Source organism: Mchenga conophoros, linkage group LG13 (genome assembly GCF_057382185.1).
Source record: "Mchenga conophoros isolate Kocher_MC1m ecotype Shallow Benthic linkage group LG13, M_conophoros_male_GT1.1, whole genome shotgun sequence".
Lineage (NCBI taxonomy): Eukaryota > Metazoa > Chordata > Actinopteri > Cichliformes > Cichlidae > Mchenga > Mchenga conophoros.
This window is the reverse complement of record NC_140538.1, coordinates 2,162,774-2,186,667: the sequence shown is the minus strand read 5'-3', so window position 1 is coordinate 2,186,667 and position 23,894 is coordinate 2,162,774. Positions and strand designations below refer to the sequence as shown.

Sequence of the window (23,894 nt, the reverse complement as noted above, 5' to 3'; positions counted from 1 at the left end):
AGGACTGGGAGGCCGACAGCACCAGCAGCGAGTCAAAGTCCAGCTCCTCCGGGGGAACAGGGAGGTACCGGCCGGCTTGGAGGCCCCGGAGGGAGGCGCTCAACATCGACAGCATCTTTAACCGCGAGAGGCGGAGGCAAGCAGGGTACAGCCCCCTCGGAGCGCCGCTGCTCGACGACTGTGGAGCTCAGGACGCCTCCTCGGCCCTGGAGGAGGTGACGCCTGTCCGGACGGGCTCCTCCAGGACTCTCCCCGCCTCCTTCTCCAGCAGCCACAGAGGAGGTGGAGCTGGACCGGGAGGTGAGAACGAAGGAGCGGGAGGAGCCGTGCTGTCTCCCGCTGCTCCTCCTGCTGCTCCACCCAGGCTGATCCAGAGGATGGAGAGCGGCTACGAGAGCAGCGAGAGGAACAGCAGCAGCCCGGTCAGCCTGGACCTGAACCCGGGAGACAGGTGAGCTCCAGAAGGTCGTCATCAATCGATCAATACTCCAGTCGGCAGATCGTATCGCACCTTACGTGAAGTCACTGTTTAAGTAAAATAATTATATTTATTAAAGACAGAACAAGGGAGTAAATTCAAACGTGAGATGGCGTGTACGCGAACACAGTAACGTAAAAAACAACATACGATGAGATAATAAAAGCACAAAGTGAAATAAAAGGTACAATAATAAAAGAACTCCATTAAATAAAAAGAAAACAATGCAATAAAAATAATGTAAATATAAAATAAATCCTTCAGCAGATTTAAAAATGCACATTTTCTCATCTGTATAAACAAAGCTGTAAAAAGTGGCATAATCAGGAAATTTCCACCTTTTCAGTGGTCCTTGAACTGCCCATGTGCCCTGTTTACTCAAACAATTGGCAAAAATAAACCATTTGCACCAATCAGATCCTGTAAAAACAAATAATACACAAAAGAAAACACGCAGGATCGCCGTCGCTGTGTTTCTGCAGCGGGTTTGTCAGATTAGGAGCAGAGCTGATTACGACCCCGTCCTGCTGCAGCAGTTAAACTTTCCTGTCATGCTAAGTGACTCCTTTGGTGGTTTGAGAGTTCGTTCTTGTAAAGTCATTAAAGAATGACCCTGCCCCTGAACCTGTATGACAGAATATGAGTGTTCAGTGGAGTCTAAACTCAGGATTGGCTCTGTTATATGAAACTTCAGCTCCTGACGCTAAACGTGTCTCTGTTTCTCCTCTTCAGGGAGTGTGTGGTGAAGAAGGCTTTGTCGTCCTCTTCCTCCTCAGGACCCTCGTGGAGGAACGCCCGCTCGAAGAGCAGCGGCGCTTTGCTGCAGGAGCTCAGCTCGTCCAGCAGGGGGAGCCTCGGTACGAACGTCTTCGTGTTCTTGCTCATGCAGACGTTGAGCTCTCAGCTCTGCATGTCAACAGGCCGACTTTACTCCGGCGTGCAAACTTGTTTTATATATTAATGCTGATGGTGTTGTTGCAGCGCCCTCTGCAGGCCGCAGCGAGCTGGACGAGCTGCAGGAGGAGGTGCTGAGGAGAGCGAGGGAGGAGGAGCAGCAGCGGCGGCAGGAGAAGGAGAGGGAGGCGGCGCTCGGCTTCAACCCGAGACCCAGCAAGTACCTGGACCTGGACCAGCTGCAGATCCAGGGTACACACACACACACACAGACACACACAGACACACACGCTGACACAAATACACTGACACACACACACAGACAGACACACACAGACACACACACACACGCACACACACACACACTGACACACACACACTGACGCACACAGACACACACACACACGCACACACACACACACTGACACACACACAGACACACACACACTGACACACACACACACACACACTGACACACACAGACACACACACACACTGACGCACACAGACACACACAGACACACACACAGACACAGACACACACAGACACACACACAGACACACACACACACACACACAGACACACACACAGACACACACACACACACACACAGACACAGACACACACAGACACACACACAGACACACACACAGACACACACACACACACACACAGACACACACACAGACACACACACACACACACAGACACACACACAGACACACACAGACGCACACACACACACACACACAGACACTCTTCACGCTTCAGCTCAGACTGTTACTAAATTCACGATTTCATAAAAAATGGTTTTATTTTGAAAATCCTGTTGGCTGTAATTCTCACTCTTGTTGCTTCCTCTTTGTTTTTTCTCTCGTTATGTGGCGTTTGTCTCGTGCTGCGAGTGGGTTGTTTGATTGGACGGTTAGCTAGTGTTGCGAGCAGAAGGAGAGACGCATCGAGGTGTTGGGAGTTCAGTGGAAAGTCCGCGGGGGAGTCGGGAAGGACTCGGTGAAAACACAAAGTTTAAAGCTGTGTGCGTCTTCCTCTTTTGCTCTGCAGGTAAATCGGACACTTACGAGCGGTGCGTGTCAGAGGCGGAGCTCCTGCTGGACCAGTCTATGCGTCTGGAGCAGGCAGGCGAGGTCGCCGCCGCGCTGTCAGCTGTCAATGAAGCTGTCTGTAAGCTCCTCCCACTGCCACTAACCACACTCTCTCCACTTTGAACGCAGCCAGGCAGAAACCTGACGGCCGACTTACACACACACGAACGCGAGAAGCTGAATCGAGCTTTAAACAATCCGCTCACCCAAACAAACATCGGGATGGTTTTTGATGACATCATTACTGCGTCTGTATTCGCCGCTGTTTGCTTCACGTGTGTCAGTCAGATGTGAACCATGAGGGTCTGTAAATATCACAGAGTGTTAACTCAGCTCAGGGTTCGAGTCACTTCATCAGATTTGGCTCATTCTGTAGTGGGACAAAGTGAAGACTGTCCTCATTAAAAATAGACAGGAAATGTCCTCAGTGTGACCCCGCCCCCTGCAGATCCTCTTATGTCCAGCAGAGGCAGCAGTGAGTCTGTCCCCATAAACTCCCATGTTAAACGATAGAGCAGGAATATTCATACTTACAGCCTGATACTAACGGTTTCCCTTCAGAACGCCTGTTTTAAACTTCTGTTAGAGAATAAAGATGAGAGGAAGTAGAAGAAGAAGAGTGTCACTGTATGCAGATGACACAGTGCTGTAAACGGGAGACGTTGAGGGGTCAGAGGTGGACGGGGTCACAGTTCGACTTCATTTCTGTCAGTAATCTGGAACTCCAAATGGTCCCTCTGTCTTCTGTTGGAAAGAAGTTTAATTCTGAAAGTCATCCATTTATCAAACAGACCATCATCACAGCACGTCAGTTTTTCCTCGCCACAGAGAAAAGCAGCTGGAGTGAATCTAAGAAGCCGTGAGCTCTGCTCCTCTAAACACCTGCAAACATCCCAGAAAAGCACACTGGGCTGCATCACACAGCAGCCTCTGTTATTTACTGGTTCATGTGTGACTTCCTGCGCTGTGAGGTCACACGTGAACGTGCGGTTCAGCGCCGTCACCCGTAGATGATCAAGCGTGTCGGAGGCGTCCTCGAAGCTGACAGCCGGGTTGTTTTTCTTTGGTTGTGATTCTCTTACTTTAACCTTCTGTCTGGACTTGATTTCTCCATTTCATCGTTAATAACCACGCCACCTTCATGTCAGCAGTGCGATGTTTGATTTCCTGTCAGCTGTGAGTTTTCTTTGTCAGATTGTTTTGCATGAAATCATCATAACGAGTTCTTTTCTGCATCTTTGGTTCATTTTTTATTCTTTTCTCTCTTTCTGTTTTCTTTTCATTTTCCTTCTGTTGTGGATTTTCTGTTGAATTGTGACTCGGCTGCAGCCAAACTGCGGCCGGTGGTGGCTGAGGGCGGAGCTAGTAGTCACAGCCGGCTGCAGCGCTGCATGAGGAGAGCCCGCAGCCTGCAGCAGCGCATGCAACTGCTGCAGCAACAACAGCAGGACTCAGAGGCAGGCAGAGAGAAACCACCGCAGCAGCAGGAGGAGCAGCAGCTCCAGGAACAGCACAGGTACCGCTGCAGCCTGATCAGCCAATCAGAACGCACCAGCAGGTGGCGCCCTGTTACCTTCTGTGTATTAAACCTTGTTATTCCTGATGTGTGAACAGAACCTGTGGAGGTTGGAGGTGTAAATCCTCAGCTGAGCTCAAAACTCCTGACATCTTACCTCCTCATGGGCTGATGTAAGAACCTGACGAGAGCTTCAACCAGAGCAAAAATAAATTGAGAATAAATCGGGCAGTAATTATTAGTCTCGTGCAGTAAACTCACACATGTGGTTCTAACGCGATGATGTGGCGTTATTTTTGTGCCACTAATCTGAGCGCACGTAAGAAAAATTTGCAAGTTTTGCATTTTGAAGAGAAATTTGTTTTGAGCGAAGAAAAGCTAAATCTGAGCGAACAAAACTCATCGCTGCGTGCAAAAACTGTGTTTCAGTGTTTGCTATTATCCACACACACACAACAGCAGCCCCTCTCGCTCAGTTTTTGCATGTGTTGCTCGCGCTCTCAACATTTCTGCCCGTGTGCGCTCAGCTCTTTCTCTACACCGTTATATTTGTGCCACAAAACCAGCCAATCACAGACTTGGATGCAAAAAATTCTGATTGGCTGTTTTGGTCTCCAATCAGCTTGTTAGCTGCTGTAGCTAAACCCAGGCAAATATCCCAGAATGCATTTCATCCAAAACACAGAGTGGCCAAGTTTGAAATATTACTCTGTCTGGGTCACAAAATAAACGTTTAAGATATTTTCAGGTGAGGATGTTGCTGTGTGAACTTCAAATATCTGCTCGATTCATCAAGACGTCACATATTTGCAAAAGTGCTCTAACGTTTCCAGAGATGCCTGTTACCCACCAGCTGACCGGGTGGTCAAGGCGTGGCCCCAGGTATTGACCGGCCCACCAGGTATTACATGAAAAACCATAAAGCCTTTGAACGAAAGCAAAGCTGCTGTGACAGTGACATACACTGTTGTATATATGTATGATTTGTATCACCTTCATGTTTCCAAACCGACATCATGACCAGCAGCTTTCCAGCTGTGGCTCCCACAAACATCAGCTGATACTAGAAAGTAATATTAAATAAATTCTAACAACAGCTGATCAAGCTTAAATGTGCTGCTGTTGTTTAGCGCGACATCCGCTGGTTTCCTGTTTCTGGCGCAAAGTGGGCGATAAACAAACAAGAGAGACGATCAGCTGATCATTGATCAGTTTCATGATTGAAGTAGCAACAGGAGAGGGAGGGGGGAGAATGAGAGAAGAAGAAACAGCTGTGCAGCGTAAGGACAGAATAACTCCAGCTTTGTGTCTTTTTTCATTGTAGCTGAAGTCCGGGACAAATCGCTTCCCTTTTCACCTCAACATGGATGTATTGTAATTGGTCCAGCCCAGCGTTGATCATGACCAATTGGCTAATTCACCACCATCATCGTTTATACCGTTAGAAAATGAAAGTGCCAAATGCCCGGCATGCCCAATGGCCACTCCAGCTGTGCGGTCAGCTGGTGGCTAACAGACGTCTCTGAAAACGTCAGAGCACTTTTGCAAATATGTGACGTCTTGATAAATGGAGCAGATATTTGAAGTTTACACAGAGCTCTGGCGTAAAGCCAGTCATTAACACACCCCTCTCTCCCCCCCGCCTTTCTATCCTATTCCCCCCCAAAGTGAAAAGCCTCTCTCGGGCCGAATACTTCTGACAGAGATGCACAGCAGCCAATCAGCCTCCTCTGTGGACCAGCAGACGCCGCCTCCCTCCACCTGCCTCATTAGGTCGCTGCCTCCCCAGTCAACCTTGGTGTCTGACCCCGCCCCTTCAGGTTCACCTCGGGAGGACAGGAAGACCCTCTGTAGCGTCGGCTCCCTCCCTGCTCTCTGTGTGGATGCCCCTGTGGAAGACTTGGCTCCACCCCCTCCGCTTGAAGAGGAGGAGCTTTCAGTGCAGTGGACCATAACATCTCCTGCCCCAGTGCCTCCAGTACAAGCCCCGCCCCCACCCCGGCTGCATCCCCAAATCCTGTCACCTGTTGAGACGTTGAAACCGTCTTACACCCGGCAGCCTCAGGCCACACCCCCAGACTCCAGCCACATACCGTCCCCACCCCCTGCCCCTCATGCAACCAGGAACTGGTCGTGCTTATACCTAGACCAAGACGTCATCGACTCTCCCAGTCCACCAATCAGCTCGCACCTGTACTCACCGCCAGACTCCCCCGCCAACATTCCCCCAGTGAGCCGCCCGGACCTGCCCGTTTCCCCGCCCACAGTGGCGCTGCCCGTGGAACGCTGGGCTGAAAACGTCAACAGATACTATGGCTCCCAGAGCACTGGGGGAGGGGGACTGGTGGCGGCGGCGCTGGTGACGCCCGGCGAGGAGCTGTCAGAGCTGGAATCGCTGTACCAGGCCAGTCTGCTGGCTCCCAGCATGCACCGGGGCAGCCGGGGAGTCAGCCCCCAGCCGAGCGGCAGCAAACCAGGTAGGAGCCTCTGCTGGACGTCAGTGGAACTGCAGCGTTTGGTGCCTCAGAGGTTGAAGCTGGACATTTATTAATAGTTCCAACCAATCAGGAGCCTTCGCTCAGCTGACCTGTTCATGCCGTCATAAACGTGAACTGATGGCGCTGCTAACACGAGTTAATAAAACAAGTTCAGATTGTTCCAGCAGAAGCAACGCCTGCTCCGTGTTTACCCACAATGCACTTTAAGTTTCCTGCAGTGAGTGAAACGGATCAAACGTGAGGCACCAACGCTGGTCTCAGCTCCTCTACGTCACAGACATGAAGCTGCTGATAGCAGACGCCATCCTGCCCGTGTGACTGTGAGCTATAAATGATGTTCATAGTGTGTGTGTGTGTGTGTGTGTGTGTGTGTGTGTGTGTGTGTGTGTGTGTGTGTGCGCGCACGTGTGTGTGCGTGTGCGTGCAGGCGTGAGGAGGAGGCAGTTGGGTCCCGGACGCTCAAAAACGCCGACAGCTGAGATCGAGAGAGACGCCTACAGGACCCCAATAGCAGGCCTGCAGAAGGTGTGCACACCTGTGCGTTCAGCCGATGACGGCGTTCACATTGTTTGTGCGACCTTGTTAAAAAAACTGAACTCTCCTGTTTGACCTGCAGCCGCCGTCAGCTGAAGACGAGAGCTACAGCGCCGAAAACCTGCGACGCATCGCCCGCAGCCTCAGTGGGACCGTCATCGGGTCGCGACCCCAAAACCTCGCCCCCTCCCACAGCTGTGTAAGAGAGAAACACACACACACAAGCTCGTTCAACTATCTTAGTGAGGACCTTCATTGACATAATGGTTTCCCTAGCCCGGACTCTAAACCTGACCATGACCTAATTGTAACCCTGACACTAAAACCACATTTTGAGCCTCAGAAAGGCTTCAAACTTGTGAGGACACACCGGTTCTCACAAGTGTAGTAGAATGCAGATTTCGGTCCTCACAAAGATAGTTAGACAGGAACACACAGAGGCACTAGCAGCTTCCTTCTGCCACCTTGTGGTCGCACCTTGTAACTGCAGCCTGGAGCTCAGCTTTGGTGCAGAGCAGGGAAACCTCTTTATTCCGTCCATGTCACAGAAAAATGAGGCATCTTTAAAAATCAGTGAACCTGTCCAGGTGAACTCGAGTCACACCCATCGAGTGACGCTGTCACATTTTAGCCTGTGACCTCATAAACACGTTACCACTCATGAGGATGGAGAATATTTAACTGGAACTGTCTCTGAGCAGCAGCTTCCTGTGTTTCTGCACGCTTCGCTCTGCTCTCGGCGCCGCTGGCGTTCAGCCATCTCGTATTCAGGCCTCAGGAATCGCCTCAGGCCGCCGCATTAAACATTGATGGGCAGTTTAGTTCTCCCATTAAGCTTCTAACCTCAGAGCCCGACAGCTGAGCGGCGCTCGGCGTCAGATCCTCACCGCGTTCCCTCGGCCCGAGGGTTTGATTCCTAAATCTGTTACAACGTGAGGGGAGAACTGAGTCATTCAGCAGCGTGCACGCAGACACGATCATGGTGTCACCCCCAGACTTGCATCTCAAAGATGCAAGCCCCTCCCCCATGTTTGTTGTTTTTTTTTTATCTTTTCGCTCTTGTTTCATGTGTGTTTTTTTCTTCATCACGTTAACATGTTTTCATTTCTCCCCCTCCCTTTGTTTTCTCACTGACGCCTCCACCTTCACTCCTCCTCCTCCTCCTCCTCCTCCTGAAGGACCCCTCTGTGTCCAGACCCCCCCTCAGACATTCTTCCTCCTCCTCTTCCCTCCTGCGTCGTTCCAGCTCCTCTACCCTGCATCCCCCCTCCTCTCCCTCCTTCACTGCAGACCACTCCCACCACCACCAGCCCCGACTCCACGGCCCCTCTCCTCCTGCACAGCACCCTCCCACGCAGACATCACAGCCCCCCAGCTCCAGGCCCTCATCCTGGGGACACTCAGGTAACGTGCCGGCCCTTCACCTCCATCTTCAGAGCAGCTGGCCGGGCATGCTGGGAAATGCAGTTCAACAAATGCTGAAGTCAGATTCTCTCTGTAGTTCAGACAGTTTAGTTTGATTAAACGCTCCCAGCGTTCCCATGGCAACCTGCTCACAGGTGAAAACCTGGAAATGATCAAAGTGACAGGATTCCTTTGCAGTCATGTGACCCTGCTGCCGTGCTGTACATGTGAACCCGTCACGCCTACAGTGCTGTGCATAAGTCTTGAGTCACCGTTTGTAGGAAAAAGTGAAACGTGTGCAGAGTTACTGAAACATGATGGAGGCGGGCTGTTTGGTGTGAGCCCCGCCTCATTTCTGCCGATCGTCTTCAGGACTTTTGCACAGCGCTGAGGGTGTGGCAGAAAGCGTGAACGCCGCCTGACGTGTCCTCTTCCTCTTCCTCAGGAGCTGGTGCGAGCATCCAGCAGCACGTTCTGGTTGTGCCTGACCGGCGTCAGACTCTTTCAGCTCACGGCGTCCCGCTGAGTTACGGCACGCTGCCTCGAGCTCCTCGCCGAGCCCCACCTCCCTCCACCTCCTCCCTCCCCAGGCCCAGAGCTGGCACCGGCCCCGCCTCCCCTCTGGGACAGCAGAGCCTCTACGCCACCATGCTCCGCCCTCGTCGTTCCGCCGCCAGCGCCAACGGCCACTACGGGCACCCCTCATTGGGCTACGCCCCCCACCACCTCAGAGCGTCAGATGGCCCTGCCCACCCACTCCGCCTGGACATCCCCCCAGACGGCGACTGGCGACGCGATACCAACTCCAGGACAGTCCAGCCCAGCTCCTCTTGGGACGCCCGCCTCGCTCGCCACCCGCAGCCTCCTCGGCCCCGCCGGCCCCCCCAGCTCTGCTCGCTCTGCCAGCAGCTTCCTGCCGAGCCGGCGCGCTCCTGTTGCTCCTCGTGCGGTGTCTACGTGGCTCGGTTCCGGCCAACCAGCTGATCGGACCACAGCGAGAGTTTTACTGCAAATGTGGCTCGCTGACATCGTGAAGGAGCTCAAACGCTGTGTGTGCGGCGTGATGATGTCACTTTGGAGGAAAACTCTTGGATTGGCTCTGCAGTGTCGCCCTCTCATCCTCACTTCTTCATCACGGATCTCCTGCTGCTCCGCTCGCCTCGCCGAGCTCACGCACACCAACACGTCTCTGACATCACGAAGCTCCGAGCCTGCTGTCTGCTCGGCCCTGAACTCTGATTGGACAGAAGCAAAGAGCGGCTTGGTTTGAGAGCTGAAGCACGCTCGAGGTCCTGATCTTAGAGAAGTGTTTGATAATTTCTGTAAAGCTCAAATTCAGACGCGCTGCTTGTAAACTTAAACGCTAACAAACGGTTGCGATGCCTGGCGTGGGTTCACCTGCTATCGCGTGAGCCCCCCCTGGTGGACGCCAGCGTTATAACACCACTCTGCTCCTGACCGTCTTCAGAGGAACGTCCCCAACGAGCCGGCGCAGTTTGCATTAACCTCAGCATCATTTTTTTTTGTTTTAGTCTGTTAGGAGGTTTTAACTGAAAAGCTGTCAAATATACGGTCCGGGGGCCAGAACCGGCCCGCAAAAGCAGGGCGCTCTGGTCCACCTGTATATAAACAATGAGGGCTTCAGCTCGTTCAGTGACGGGTGGATGCTGGCTCACGGGTGGAGGACTTTCTTCTGTTGGTCCAGTTGATCAACTTTGATTGGAGCATCAGGAGTTGTTTGCGGGTCGTGGCGCTGACGCGTGGAAGCGCGTCCTCCTGGTGATTTTTGTAGTTGTGTGTAGGCGAACTAACCTGAGCGTGCTCACCTGTCGCAGCCCGGCCGGCTCATTTCTCTTCTCTAGATTATTGTAGAAGAATAACCGCAGTTTTGTTTGAGCAGCTAATATTTAGCATGTCTTCAGCTCACCTGTCGCAGGTGTTCGTGTGCTGCCGTGATGACGTTTGTTAGCGCGGTAGCTTGACCGCTTTTAGCGCACTTCACAAGTGTTACGATAGACGTTTCTTTCGCTCGTTGCCAATTTCTTTCGACATCCCTCCCATTTATTTGGGGGAGGAGCCTCCCTTATTTTTCTTACTCCGATTGGCTTGTTAGACTTTCTGCCAAGACCGGCACTGGCTCCACCCACGTGGTGCTCCAGGTGAGCTCGGAGTGAAAGGTTGATGTTTCAGATGAAGTTATTTTTGCATCACGTTTGCTTTGCCACAGTGGATTTTGATTTCGTTGGTATATTTTTGATGCTTATTTTTCTACGCTGTAGAGTGAACACAGACGAGAGGACGAATAAAATGTTTAAAGGAAAAAGTCTCACTGGTTCATTGTCTCATTCAGGGTTTATTTAAATATTTTCTGCTGTGTTTTTACATCATGAAACTCGTGACTTTACATTCAAATATTTTCTTCATGTAAAATAAAGTAAAAATTAAAAATTGCCTCAAGTTTAAAATAACAAAAACATTTCCCACTTTATGTCCACTCTGATTGGTCAGTAATTGAGCATTTTTAAGCTTGTATGAGCTCTCTGCTATAAGCCCCACCCATCACACGGGCGTGGCTTTCACTCAAGTCCGTCCAGACTTTCAGCGTCACGGCGTTGCACAGAGCTGAGGGTTTTCAGGAGACGTCGATTCTGTAGTTTTGACAGCAGAAGAAGAAAATCCATTTTTTTTGTCACATGTATGAAACCAGAGCTTTCCTGCTGAGCTCTGCTTTTAAAAACCTTTAAATAACCAAAACCTGCAACTGAATGTTAGAAACACGAGGCTGAGCTGTGCTCTCTGTTTTAGTCTAATGATTCAAAACACGAGCAAAGACTCATCGGGTCAAATCGTCCTTCAACTCCCAGAATCAACGCTGACAGGATACACGGGGCAAGTGTTGACAATTTAAAAAAATAAAAACATAAACTTCACGTCCATGAAAACGAGGAGTTACTCTCCATATGAAGATCACACAGACGTCCGCCTTTTTTTCAGTAGAACCAAAAATGTAGTTTGGAGGCTTACTGCCACTTTATTAGGTACACCTAGAGCTGCTTTAATCCTTCACGACAGACATGACAAGGTTCTCATCCATGGTGACACGACATCATCACGACATCATCACTCAGCTGCTGCATCTGTGATGACACCCTCCCGCTCCTCCACATCTCAAAGCTGCTCTGTTAAACTGAGATCTGTGACTGTGGAGCCGCCTGAGTGAACTCGCTTTGTGACATCAGAGGACGGGCGTGGCCCTGATCACAGCAGCAGCAGCAGGCTGAGGTCTGACGCAGGCAGGATGGATTAACTCTGACCATCTGACACTCACAGAGCAGGAAACGTTTCTCCATCCTCTGCTGTCCAGGTTTCTGTGTGAGCTGTAGCCTCAGCTTCCTGTTCTTAACACAGGACTGCTCTTCTGCTGCTGCTGCACATTCACAGATGCTCTTCTGCAGAGCCCGGCTGTAACGAGTGACTTCCCGTTTCTTTCCTATCAGCTTGAAGCAGTCTGTGTATCGTCCTCTGACCTCAGCGAGTCATTTCCTCCCTGAGAGCTGCTCACTGGATGTTTCCTCTATGAGCTCTGTGTGAAACACTCAGACCAACTTTGAGTCTCTTACTCCTCCTTTCTCAGTCTGAACTTCAGCAGCTCGTCTGCATGCTTAAATGCTTTGAGCTGCTGCTCTGTGATTGGCTGATTAGATATTTACAGGAAGATGCACCTAATAAAGTGGCAGTGAGTGCATACTGTAGGTTTGAGAGGTTTAGATTTTTTCTTTTGCTCATTTCTAGCATATTCTTTTCCTCAGTGTTTTGCTGGAACCAAACTGGCCGTCACGCTAAATATGACATTAAAAAAAACAGAATTCTTCTTCTGAGCTGAAATCACAACATCGGATTATTTCACTCCTCCTGGTCCTCTAAGCTGCCTTCATCCGTCCATTCATCCAACCAGTTCCTTCAGCTGTCAGCTGATTGGTCCACAGCGCTCTCAGGTGGTTGGGTAGAGCAGCAGACATGCGAACATGTTGTCCTCTGACTCCGCCCAGTCTCCTCCCCTCAGTTCCAGCCTCACCTCCTGCCCCTCCCTCAGCAGCAGGAGGCTGACCCCGGTAGCCGGCCCCTCCTTACTTACTTCCTGCCTCTGCAGAGGCACCCACGCTCCGCCCTTCTCCTCCTCCTCCTCCCCCATGCTCCTTAGGACCACATGGGCGGGGCCTGGTCTCAGGTGCAAGGTGAGGACAAACAGGTAGATCCCATCCACTGGAACCGTGAAGGTACTGCCAGAGTAAAACTGACCCTGGGTCAAAGACGGCTCAAAAACAACAACGCCAGAGACGCTCTGAAGAGACTGAGCAACGAACAGCGGGGCGCGTTCTGATAGGCTGGCGGGGACGGGTTCACCTGGAGAGAAGAGGAGGGGACAATGGAAGAAGATGTAAAGAAAAAAACCAACAAACAAACAACTATTATCAATAAAACATTAAGACACTGTTGGGCAGCAGTGTGTTACCTGAAACCTCACCTGGTGACTCCCTCCTGCTGCGCCGCTTTCCTCCCCTCTCTGACTCCTCCCTCCGTCCTCCTTGCTTCTTCTTCTCTTTCTTCTTCAGCAGCTGCCACAGCTTATCCAGCTCCAGCGTGGCGTTGGATCTCGCCAGCACGTCGGCGTTGCTGAAGACGTTCTTGAACACCCCCAGGTGTTGCTCCAGCCCCTTTTTCAGCCAAGTCACCTCATTCATCACCGTGGCAGCCACACGTGAGGCGTTGGGGCAGGAGCACGTTTTCTCCTCCAGCTGGGATAGCCTGCGCTCCACCTCCTCCACCTTCCTCTCCAGGTTCCATAGGTCACCGCCATCCCCGGGATGGAAGAGCATCTGCTGCTCCCTAGCAGGAAGTCCGTCGCCGCCGCCCCTCCTTGGGTCACCGGGCAACCAGGAGGGAGGCTGGTCTGCAGATGGCACCTCCTCTCTGCCTCCTGAGAACAGACGAGTCAAAAATGAGTTGAAGCAAAAACAGGAAGCAGCTTCTTAAAAGTACATTTTATCTAACATCCAGCAGGGGGCAACCCTGACAGAATAGCACATTCAAAATAAAAGCATCAGCTGCCTGCAGCTGTCCCTTCACAGTAAAGGCGTACCCGTCTGGCCCTGCTTCAGCATGATGATCGTATGCTCGTGTTCTCTCAGCTGCTCCTGCAGGTGCCTCAGGTCCTCCTTCAGAGCCTGGACGGAGATGAAGTCAGCCTCCTCCTCCTCCTCGTCCTCGTGGTCCTGCCTCTCCTTCTCCCTCAGGCTGATCATCTTCAAGAAGTCGATCACCTCGTCTCCCAGCAACATCTTCAGTACCCTGCTGTGTCGGCTGGCGTCTTGGAGGAGGATGTTGAAGGTGGTGTCCAGCACCTTTATCTTGGCGTCCTGCTGTCTGTCTGCGTGCTTCAGGCCAGAGACTGAGGCATTCAGGTGGGTCAGGCCGAGGTCCAGAGTCCTGATCCTGCTCTGCTCCTGCAGGAGGAGGATGGAGAGGAAACAGAAACACAGAAAGCAGCCTGTTTAGAAACGCTGTGTGGACCTGTCTCCGGATCGTTATCAGCTGAAAGTCGTGTCTGCTCTTATTTACAGTTTCATTGCTCGTACCCTGTGGAGGCCAAGTTGGAGCGCCTTTACCGCCGGCTCCCAGTCGCTGCTCGTACCCCAATGCCCTCCCCTGCTGTTGTCGTCCAGAGCTAATCTGTTCTCATTGGCCAGCTCGGTCACGTTGGCCAAGTCCCTCTGCAAGATAGCCACGGTCGCCTGCAGGCTCTCACAGTTGCATTCGATGCGCGAGTTGTTCTTGCAGGCGTTCGGGATCGTCCACAGGCAGTCCATGTCCTCCTCAACATCGTCCAGTCGTTTAACCTGCTGGCTCAGCTTCCCCGCCAGCTCGTTTACACGATTCAGCACCTTCACTTTGGCGTCCTCCACCTCCAGCCCCGTCTCCATGAACAGCACCTGGGTGCGCCGCGCCGTGTCGTTGATCTGCTTTTCCAGCTCCTTAACGTGCCGACTCAGCTGCTGGACGGCGCGCGATGTCACCGCCGCATCCTCCATCAGTGTGGTCACCTGCACGGGACACATTTCAGTTTCCTGTTTCAGTCCTGATTTTACTGTCAGAAAGCACACTCGTGCTGAACGTCAAGAACAAAGTCCTCATGTGTGCAGGCTCACCTTCACCGTGTTGTTGACCACCGTGTTGTCCAGCCGGTCGATGGCGTCCCACAGCTCTGAGGCGTCCGTGGGAGGCGGCAGCTGGTGTGGAGGGTTGGTGGGCGGATGGAGGTCGTCCTGATCCTGCTCATCCTCAGCCATCTGCCACTGGTCCAACTTCAGCTCTGTCAGCGTGGCGTTCATGGCCTGCAGGCTGACCTGAGATCAGCAACAGGAGTTATGAATAAATGTGTTTCATTGGCAACATATGAACAGACTGTACTTAAAAATGAGAGCTGCCCTGACTCTGGCTTCCTCTAACAGCCTGAGGGTCCCACCAACACCAGCTAATGTTAGATTATAATGACCTATGTCACCGATCGGACCAACCACACAATGACAGGGAGGAAACATCAGCAATGATCTCAGGGAGGCGACTGCAGCTGTGCATCAACCTCAGGAGAAAGATCACTCAGACACCTGACAGTCTTCTTTGAAGTCAGGCCGTGCAAAACCCAAGAGCTCATACTCAACTGGCCTCAACTAGCATGTGAAAAGCTTGGAAAGGTTGCAGGAGAAAGCCTCTTCTCTCTAAAAGAAACATGGCAGCAGAGCTTTGGTTAGCAAAGCTGCATCAGAATGAAGCGCGAGCGCTCTGAAACCTCATTTCCTAACAGTTCGTGGAAACATTTGTATCCTGCACAAAAAACATGCGATTCATGCAACATGCACACCAGCCTGTGCAATCTGCATAAGCCCGCCCCCATTTCCTCTATATAACACATTTTCCTCCAGGTGAAGCAAAGACAGCAGTGATGATGTAAAAGACAAGCTTGCATCTCTAAGGCAGGAAAACAACGAGCTTGTTCGTTGTGTCCAAGAGGAATCAAGAAAAGGCACAACCGTCCAGACTGCATCCATCACAGGAACGATGGTTCAAGATCAAAAAAATAAAATAATGGAGGCACCGCATGTCATCTCCTCTGACACTGTGGCTCAGTCGAAAAAGAAAGTTTGGACAAAAGTAAGAAAGAAAAGAAGAGGAAAACAGCTGGAGATGACAAACTCCAGATTCTCCAGCATCCAGGGACAGTGCCAAAATATTAGGCCGTCAGTGATGACACCCAGGAATAACAGAAGTCATTTTCTTTAAAAGAGAAGCTGGGATGAGGAATACTGGAATATGTTTAAATCAAAAGTTTCATGGAGCCTTCTAACGTTTTAGAGAACTGTAAATAATGACCAAAAGGATGAATTATTGATCGTGGCCATTTTAAAGATGTTTAAATTCCCAGCCAGGCCTCAGTTTGTCATAATGTCATCATTTCTTTTCATTTTACATCCTCCTGATTCATTATAAAAGTTTATATCGACATCACCATGAATCCTGTAAAGTGTTGGCCTCCCTCGTGCACTGACCTGCAGCGTCTTCTGCTGGCGTTTCAGCTTCACGTCGATGTCGGCCTTGAAGCTGGTGAGGTTGTAGTGCAGCATTACATGCTGCGAGTGCAGCCTCTTCTCCATCTCATTCTGCTGCGCCTCCACCTGCCTCTTGACCTCCCCGATGTTCTGAATCACTTCATCTAATCTGGCGTCCAACCGCTCCTCCACCCCATCATCACGCTCCTCCTGAAGAGTCATCTGATGCCCCGCCCCCAGCTGGCTGCTCTTCAGCTGGGCCACATCATGGGCCAGGTCACCTACCCTCTGGCTCAGGTGTTCCAGTGAGTGGTTAAAGTGCTCCATGACCGGCTGCAGCTGGGACCACACCCGGTCCATCATGTAGGGGACAATAAGGGGAATAAGGGCACCGGGATATGGGAGAGGGGCGGCACTGAGGTCCTCTGGAAAAAATACAAATTATGTTTTCAATGTTTGGACATTTCAAAATTAAAGGAACCAAACGGTACAAAGGAAACTGCAGTTACACAGCTCAACGACTGTGTGGATTGTCCTGGAATAAGCTACTTGGTTATATTCGATCTGGAAGTAGATCTGTGTAGGAAAAAATGCAAAACCCCCCAAATATTTTAAATAAAAGGTAGAAAGAATCTAAATGATCATACAATGAGAGCAGGTCCTAACGTCCTGCCATACCTTTGTAACACCTTTGAGTCCACCTGTAATTAATGCAGGTGATCCACAGAGATCATCTCTGCACTCAAACCTGAATATACATCTTTATGCAGAGGACACTCTCATATGTGCCACCAGCTCGTCTCTCAATCCGCTTGATTTCTGTTTCTCATGAAATATGAAGTTTTTCTAAACTGACAAAGGGAGCAGCCCAGCACGCTGTTTATCAATGAGACACTTAACTTAGCCAAAGCTCTCATTCTTACACTGAACCTGGAGTTAAATATTCTGCGTATTCTGATTTCACGGGAGAGTTTTAAACTTTGCATTTATTTATTTCTGCCTTTACTCAGACCTTTGTTGACACGTGAACACGCTGTCTTTGTGTTACCTGCTGTGACTGCAGCCATTCCCCAACAACAGCCTTGAGAATTTGCATATTAATGACCAAGAAGCTGAGCTCGTTGTTAGTCAGTGTGCTGATGTTTCTCCCAGTGAGAAACTACGTCCAGATGAACAGAATCAACTTGTTGGGACATTTTATTCTTGATGAGCTCATGGTCACATGTGAGGATAGGAACACAGACTGGCCTGCAAACATCCAGCATGGCAGCGCACTCCTTCCTGCTGATATCCATCAACGTGGCTTCACATCTGTCTGCAAACTGCTCCAGTGTGAGCTGAAGGTCATCATTTGATGATGCCAACAAAACCACATCATCTGCAAAAAGCAGAGCTCCTGAAACCTCTGAACAGAAAAGTCTCCACCTCATAGCTGTGCCTAGAAATTCATCCCACTAGAAGTCAAGAACAGAACTGCTGGAACATTAAACTGGAACCTGTGTATCTACTCTGAAACTGTATAAACTGTGTTGTGTGCTCAGGTCTGTTTTAATGTCACTGGTTTAATAAATGATGCAATGGTAAAAATGTCCAGTTTCTATCTTCACTGGTTTAAAAGCTGATTCAAAAACACGAGAACAGTCATGACCACATGAGGAGTTGTGGGCTGCAGCAGAAGTTTTGACCTGTTGGCGGCACTAGAAGAACGCAGGAACCTGACAGTAGGATATCAGCCGCTGGGAAACTCTGGACTTCTGAACCAGATTTCTGAAATAAAAATAGAACCCCGAGGGGCTATTCGCCCACTGCTGACAAAAACACACTCCCCCCTGTGAACCATGGCTCTCTGGGGAGCTAGACTGGATTGTTGTGCTCTAAAATGGAACCAGCTGAGGCTCCAGTCTGGGTTAAAAACACAGCAGAGCTCCAAAGGGAAGCAAACACACCTCAGACTGGTGCTGGGAGGATTCAGAGGATAGTCGCCGAGCTTTACAGCGCCTTGGGATGGTTTGATGAAAAGTGAACATGCAGACCTCAGGGCGCTGCCGGTCCTTCGGCTGGTCGGAGGCACCTCGGGGCCAAGAGGATCTGATTGTGTTGTTATTGTTATTCCTGGAGTCTGAAATAAATCCAACTGTGCTTACACTTCCTGCTCAGCGATCCCGAGAGGCTCTGAAGGACAGAACAGGCTGAGCCAAAGCCAGCCACAAACTGCTGCTGCAAGCATGAAAGCTGTGTTTCAGCAGACGCATGTCACATTACGATCACCTCCACTGGGCGGAAACACGTATTTGGCTTATTCCGAGTTCAAATCCAGGCTGCATCTTTGGAAAGTTAGAAAAGTGCTCTTAATCTGAACCTGTTGATAGTCACCAGGTTTCCAGTAAAGCACTTAACAGTGGGGCTCAGGTTAGCGCTACACATGCTACACAAAGTGAGTTTCACAGAGGAAAAGATGTTGGCCTTCAAACCAACGCTTCACTGGAAAAAGGGCGAAATATGAATGTAACCCTGAACGAGTCCGAGTGGTGGATGCTAACAGATTAAAGGATTCGATTCCAGGGCCGGTTTTGTGTGGAAGACTTTTTCCAGTCTGAGTTATTTTTCTACAATGTTGGGAATTGGAACACTTTGAAAGCCCCCCAGAAACCTCATTTACTGGACAAACATTTAACCCTTTCATGCATGAATTATGACAACCTCAATCTGGATTCTTTTCTTAAGTATTTTTATTCATCTTTAGGCATGAAAATAGATTTCTTTACATGTCCACCAAGGTGAACAACACTGGCTGACCAGTGGGTGGCAGGGCATGGACACATCAGTGTCCAATGTAGTGGTTTATGTGCAAGTAAACCATCAACATGGACATAAATACAAGAAGACAGCCTTTGAATAGCTGTAGGCACCACTGTGTCTGAAAGGGTTAAATGCAACACTTTTGTTTTTGCTCCCATTTTTCACGAGCTGAGCTCAAAGATCTGAAACATTTTCTACAAACACAAAGACCCACGGCTCTCAGATATTGTTCACAAATCTGTCTAAATCTGTGTGAGTGAGCACTTCTCCTTTGCTGAGATAATCCCACCTCACAGGTGTGCCTCAGACTGCTCACACTAAAAGGCCACTCGGACATGTGCAGTTCGATCACACAGCACAACGCCACAGATGCCCCAACCTTTGAGGGATGTCAACCGGAGCAGCTGCCATGAAATGAACGTTCGTTTCTCTACCATGAGCCGTCTCCAAAGGTGTTTCAGAGAATTTGGCAGTACATCCAACCGGCCTCACAACCACAGACCACGTGTAACCAGCCCAGGACCTCCACTTCCAGCATGTTCACGTCCAGGATGGTCTGAGACCAGCCAACCGGACAGCTGCAGCAACAATCGGTTTGCACAAACTGTCAGAAACCGTCTCAGGGAAGCTCATCTGCATGCTCGTGTTCTCACCAAGGTCCCGACCCGACTGCAGTTCGTCGTCGTACAACGCGCACATTTCATGGCGTCTGGCACGTCCTGGTTTCACTGTTCAGGACGGATGGCAGACAGCGTATGGGCGGGCGGTTTGCTGATGTCAGCGTTGTGGACCGAGTGTGGTTCTGGTATGGGCAGGCGTCTGTTATGGACAACGAACACATTGCTGGCATTTTGAATCACAGAGATCGTGACACTGATGGTTGTGTCATTCAACCACAACCATTACTCATGTCGCAGCACGATAATGCACAGCCCATATTACAAGGATCTGTACACAATTCCTGGAAGCTGCAAACTTCCCAGTTCATGCATGGCCAGCAGACTCACCGGACACATCACCCATCAAGCATGTTTGGGGGGGGGGGGCTTACAGGTCTGGGTATGCTGGAAGCAAGGGTCCTCACATGTGAGGAATACAAGTGTGTGTGTGTGTGTGTGCTTGGCTTTGGAGATGCAGTCCAGACACAAAACCACCTGAAACACTCACTCTGATCATCATGACCCGTTTTCTTTAGCATATGGAGAGGTCAAAGGTCAGCTTACAGTGAGGTCACCTCAGGCTGCAGCTGCAGTCAGCAGAGAGGGAAAGAAATCACACGCTCCCGTGTCAGCTGCAGTGTTTCTATCTAATGATCGTCAGCGTGATTTACGGAGGCGAGCACAGGCGACTTCCTGTTTCGACAAAAGAGCATGTGTTACACTGAAGCGCTTCATTTCTTCTTCTTAAGAAGGTGAGACGTCACTTTAAGTTTATTAAAAGGAAAGCTTAATATGGCATAAGAAATGAACCCAAAATTACACAAAATATTGTGGACTGAAATAAAACTTGTTGTTTATCACTGGATGGTTTTATAAACATAAACTAAGGAGTCGCTGTCTGTGCTTTCTACACCAGCACAGGAGGCTAAAGCTAACAGCTCCGTCACAGAGATGATTTTATAGATCAGCTGTTATTTTTCTCTGGACTGGAGGTTCTGAAACACTCATAAATGTTCCTCTCAGGATGATGTAGCTGGCTGGTCACTGAGGTCAAAGGTCAGAGAAAACAGAACTGTGGGAAACAGAGCTGGCCAATCCCAAACAAGCTGGAAGTGGGGGTGTGATGTCATAGGTGTGCTGGTCGGGTGACTCACACACACACACTGATGTATATGTAACGGAGGAACAAGCGGATTTCCTTCGGCGGAAGTGTGTGTGGGTGTTTATCAGCAATGGAAGATGTGCTCACGTCTTTATTTAAATAAAAGAATCAGGAACGCCAAAATAAAAGCCCTGACTTCATCATGCAGGCAGGTTGCAGTTCCTCCAATGTCCACCGGAGGCTCCAGCAGTGGAAGAGTCCCCATTAGTCAGAACAGTTTCCCCTCATAAGTTTTTAAGTGTCACCTGTTTAAATTATATTAAGGTTCAAAGTTTGGAGGGGCGTGGCCTCCTTGACTGACAGGTGGATGGTGACACTGCTAGTCGTCTGCTCGGCTTCACCTCAGCTAATTAGAGTCCCTGAACTGGACCTCTGGGTCGTGATTGGCTGTTGGAACCTTCTCAGTACAGACAGAAACTCACCTGGCGTTCGGTGTTCCTGCTGTGGGTGATCTGGATCAAGGTGGTGGGGGTGTCGGTCGTGGTTGTGAGTGTTCGTCGCCTGGTATGATGTATGATGGCGTTTGTGGGCGTGTCCTGGCCCCGGGGTGGGATGTGTGTCGTTGTCCTGGCTGCTTGGGTAGCTGGCATCATACAGCGTGCTGTCGGGCACTTGGTGGTCGTTCTGTTCGTGGTTCAGGTCTCCGCCCCGCTGCTGGGGCCGAGTATGAACAACTGAAACGTAAAAACAACAATCAGTGCGAGAAGCTGCAGAAAACGTTAAAAACTCAGACTGACGAATGTCTGAGATAATCGAGGTTAACCTAAAACACGCCCAGGAAAAGCAAACCTGGTGTGTATTCTTCTTTGGGAATACCGAACTGAAGGCAGACAGTGACGATACGAGCCTCACTGACCTGAACTAACACAGAGATGAACAGGAAGTCTTGCAGACCGGCTGTGAGAGAGACGGAGAGGCTGATGGGAAACAGGCTGATGTATTTGGGGATTTCTCCGCTGAGCTTCCGTCGTTTTTGTTTGAGCTCATTGTTGGAATCGCAGCGACAGCAGGAGCGCTGATCTCTGAGTCGGTGACCTGCAGGCCGGGTCGAAGGCATAAAATACATCAAAGCAGCTTCTGCGGCTGCAAAGGAAGACAGCGAGGAACACTGTCATCGTTTTCTCCTCTGAGGCTGCAGCACGTCTGAGGTCTTTGAGTTTAGTCCCATCTAAAAGTTTTGTTCATGAACATCTGACAACTCAGAAGAGTTAAAAACTTTTAATTCAGCAGGAACATCAGATCAGATTCAGAGGAAGCCGGGGTGGATGGAAAGATGAAATATGTGACCAGTAAAACCTTTTTGGTAATTTTACGTTGCTAGGCTTATTTTGTGGGTCTGCAGGTGAATCTCTTTGTAATGGTTTGTCATTTTATTCTCCTTTCACATCCTGCTGTAGTCATTTTGCATCCCTTTGTGGCGGTTTGTCTGAAACCACAACAGTTTGTAGATCAGCCTTCCTGTGTGCTCTCTTTGCATCCATCTGGAGCGATTCGGTATCCCACAGTGGTAGTTTTTACTTCACTTCATTATGTTGTGTCTCGTTATCATCGTTATTCCTCTGTAGACTGTTCCTGGTCTTGCATTTCTTTCAGGTGCTTCCTTCAGGGAGCGCCACAGCAGGTCTGCCTCCAGCCCACCCCCAGGATCCCCCCCAGCATCCCTCTGTAATCATTTCACATCCCCTTGATGTAGTTGAGGATCTGTGCCTCTTTTGTATGATTTTAAAATAATTTTCCATTCTTTTGTGCCCATTTTGCATCCCTCTGGTTGCATATGTTTGGTTCTATACGATTTCTTTTTCATCCGTCTGACTGCTGTCATCCTGAATGAACTCGATTCAGTTCGGAGAGTTTCTCCTTCAATTTCTTGAACTCTGCCTGCATCACCTCATTCATGCATCTAACCAGGAAGGTCTGAAACTTTAGATTTATCTTCCTCAGCGATACTTTACCTCAGGTTGGCTGCAAACATTATCCTACTCATGTGTCTGCTTCCATATGATCTGCAGTGGACTAAAGAAACTAAAGAATAAGTACAGTAAGCGAATGTGAGTCGCTGTATTTGCGTCTTTGGACGGTTGAATAATTATTTTGGTCACTTTTAAGAAAAAACCCCAAAGATTTGTTTGTTTTAGCTTCTTAAGTGTGAACATTTGATACTTCTCTTTTCTCTGAATTTAATATTTTAGATATTTTTGGAGCTGAAGAAACTGATAACTGATGATTTAACCGATAGCTGCTGCTCTAAAACAAAACTGTAATCTCGTCTCATTTATCATTTTTAAGACCACTGAGAGGTGATTCAGGGATTCATGGCTCAATTTGTTGTTTTAAAGTCTTGATCTCTTCTCTCTTTAAAAAGCTGGACACACGTGCATTAGCTTCCACTGCAGAGGCTACTACCGCACAAAGAATTTCATGTGATGCAGTGCTTGCAAGTGTTATGAGTGGATGACTCACGCTTGTTGTATTTGAAGGTGTTCCTGTTATTGTGTCCCATCGTGTTAGTGATTTAATTTCATCGACCCCAGCTCGCAGGAAGTGGGTTCAATCGTAGGCGCGGTGGGAGCGGACTGTACCGTGTGGAGGTGTGTGAGGAACGGCCTTTTTGTTTGTCTTTCTTTGTTAAATCGAGCCCGTAAAGGCCAAAGGTCTATTTCAGTCCCGTGTTTTTCCAACAACATCGACTGTTTTGATTCTCAGGCTTCTCAGTGCCGCACACGCTATAAATACTTCATGTACTCTGCATGTATCCTGCAGTAATGAAATTTCACAGTACGGCACCGAAGCTGAGAAAACTGTTGTTGTTACTTCCTGTTGAATCAAAAGCAGAACAAAGAGAATCAACCTGCTGCAGTTAGAAAACCGAAAAACAGCAGAACAACCAAAAACTTGCTCTCCTCGGTTCATTGACGTTCGTTTGAGTTTCTGCTGTTGCGCGCTCTTAAACTCCCTTTAACGTCTCTTTGTACTTATTTTGCATCCCTCTAGTCATTCAGTGTCCATTAGATGTTGTTGTTCATTCTTTTGTGGTAATTTCACATTCAGCCCTTTGATTATTTTGTTCGTCTTTAAAAATATCTATCATCATGCATTTCTCTGCGGTAAATTTGCCCTTTTATACACTCATGTTGTTATCCCTTTGTAGTCATTGCTTTTACTTTGGTTGTTTAAAGTCATTAAGTTATTCTGCATCATTCAGTACTTATTTTGCATCCTTTTGTGGGGTTTTGTTTAATTTT

General features: G+C 49.5%; 2 protein-coding genes across 17 annotated transcripts in view; one reads left to right on the top strand and one right to left on the bottom strand.

The window, feature by feature from the left end:
- usp54a (ubiquitin specific peptidase 54a) overlaps nt 1-10,751 on the top strand; it is a 43,020-nt gene extending 32,269 nt beyond the window's left edge. For 12 of the 15 annotated variants that reach the window (XM_085296015.1, XM_085296014.1, XM_085296022.1 and 9 more), the window contains 10 exons: nt 1-451; nt 1,211-1,335; nt 1,460-1,624; nt 2,436-2,555; nt 3,806-3,992; nt 5,661-6,469; nt 6,918-7,015; nt 7,107-7,223; nt 8,203-8,428; nt 8,874-10,751. The exon at nt 1-451 is cut by the window's left edge and continues 264 nt beyond it. In XM_085296015.1, coding sequence (XP_085152141.1) covers nt 1-451; nt 1,211-1,335; nt 1,460-1,624; nt 2,436-2,555; nt 3,806-3,992; nt 5,661-6,469; nt 6,918-7,015; nt 7,107-7,223; nt 8,203-8,428; nt 8,874-9,412 — 2,837 coding nt within the window. In that variant the 3' untranslated portion in view covers nt 9,413-10,751. Of the gene's footprint in view, nt 452-1,210; nt 1,336-1,459; nt 1,625-2,435; nt 2,556-3,805; nt 3,993-4,090; nt 4,166-5,660; nt 6,470-6,917; nt 7,016-7,106; nt 7,224-8,202; nt 8,429-8,873 lie in introns of all 15 variants that reach the window. The other 3 variants (XM_085296026.1, XM_085296023.1, XM_085296025.1) reach the window with 3 other exon arrangements.
- Nucleotides 10,752-10,761: 10 nt separating this feature from the next.
- The window catches only part of mmrn2a (multimerin 2a), a 29,218-nt gene continuing 16,085 nt past the window's right edge, over nt 10,762-23,894 (bottom strand). Inside the window, exons 5-11 of one of the 2 annotated variants that reach the window (XM_085296027.1) lie at nt 21,075-21,326; nt 16,033-16,457; nt 14,635-14,832; nt 14,065-14,529; nt 13,569-13,932; nt 12,942-13,406; nt 10,762-12,832 (exon numbers count right to left, since the gene is read on the bottom strand). In XM_085296027.1, the coding sequence (XP_085152153.1) occupies nt 12,420-12,832; nt 12,942-13,406; nt 13,569-13,932; nt 14,065-14,529; nt 14,635-14,832; nt 16,033-16,457; nt 21,075-21,326 (2,582 nt within the window). In that variant the 3' untranslated portion in view covers nt 10,762-12,419. The remainder of the gene's footprint in view (nt 12,833-12,941; nt 13,407-13,568; nt 13,933-14,064; nt 14,530-14,634; nt 14,833-16,032; nt 16,458-21,074; nt 21,327-23,894) is intronic. The other variant, XM_085296028.1, reaches the window with a different exon arrangement.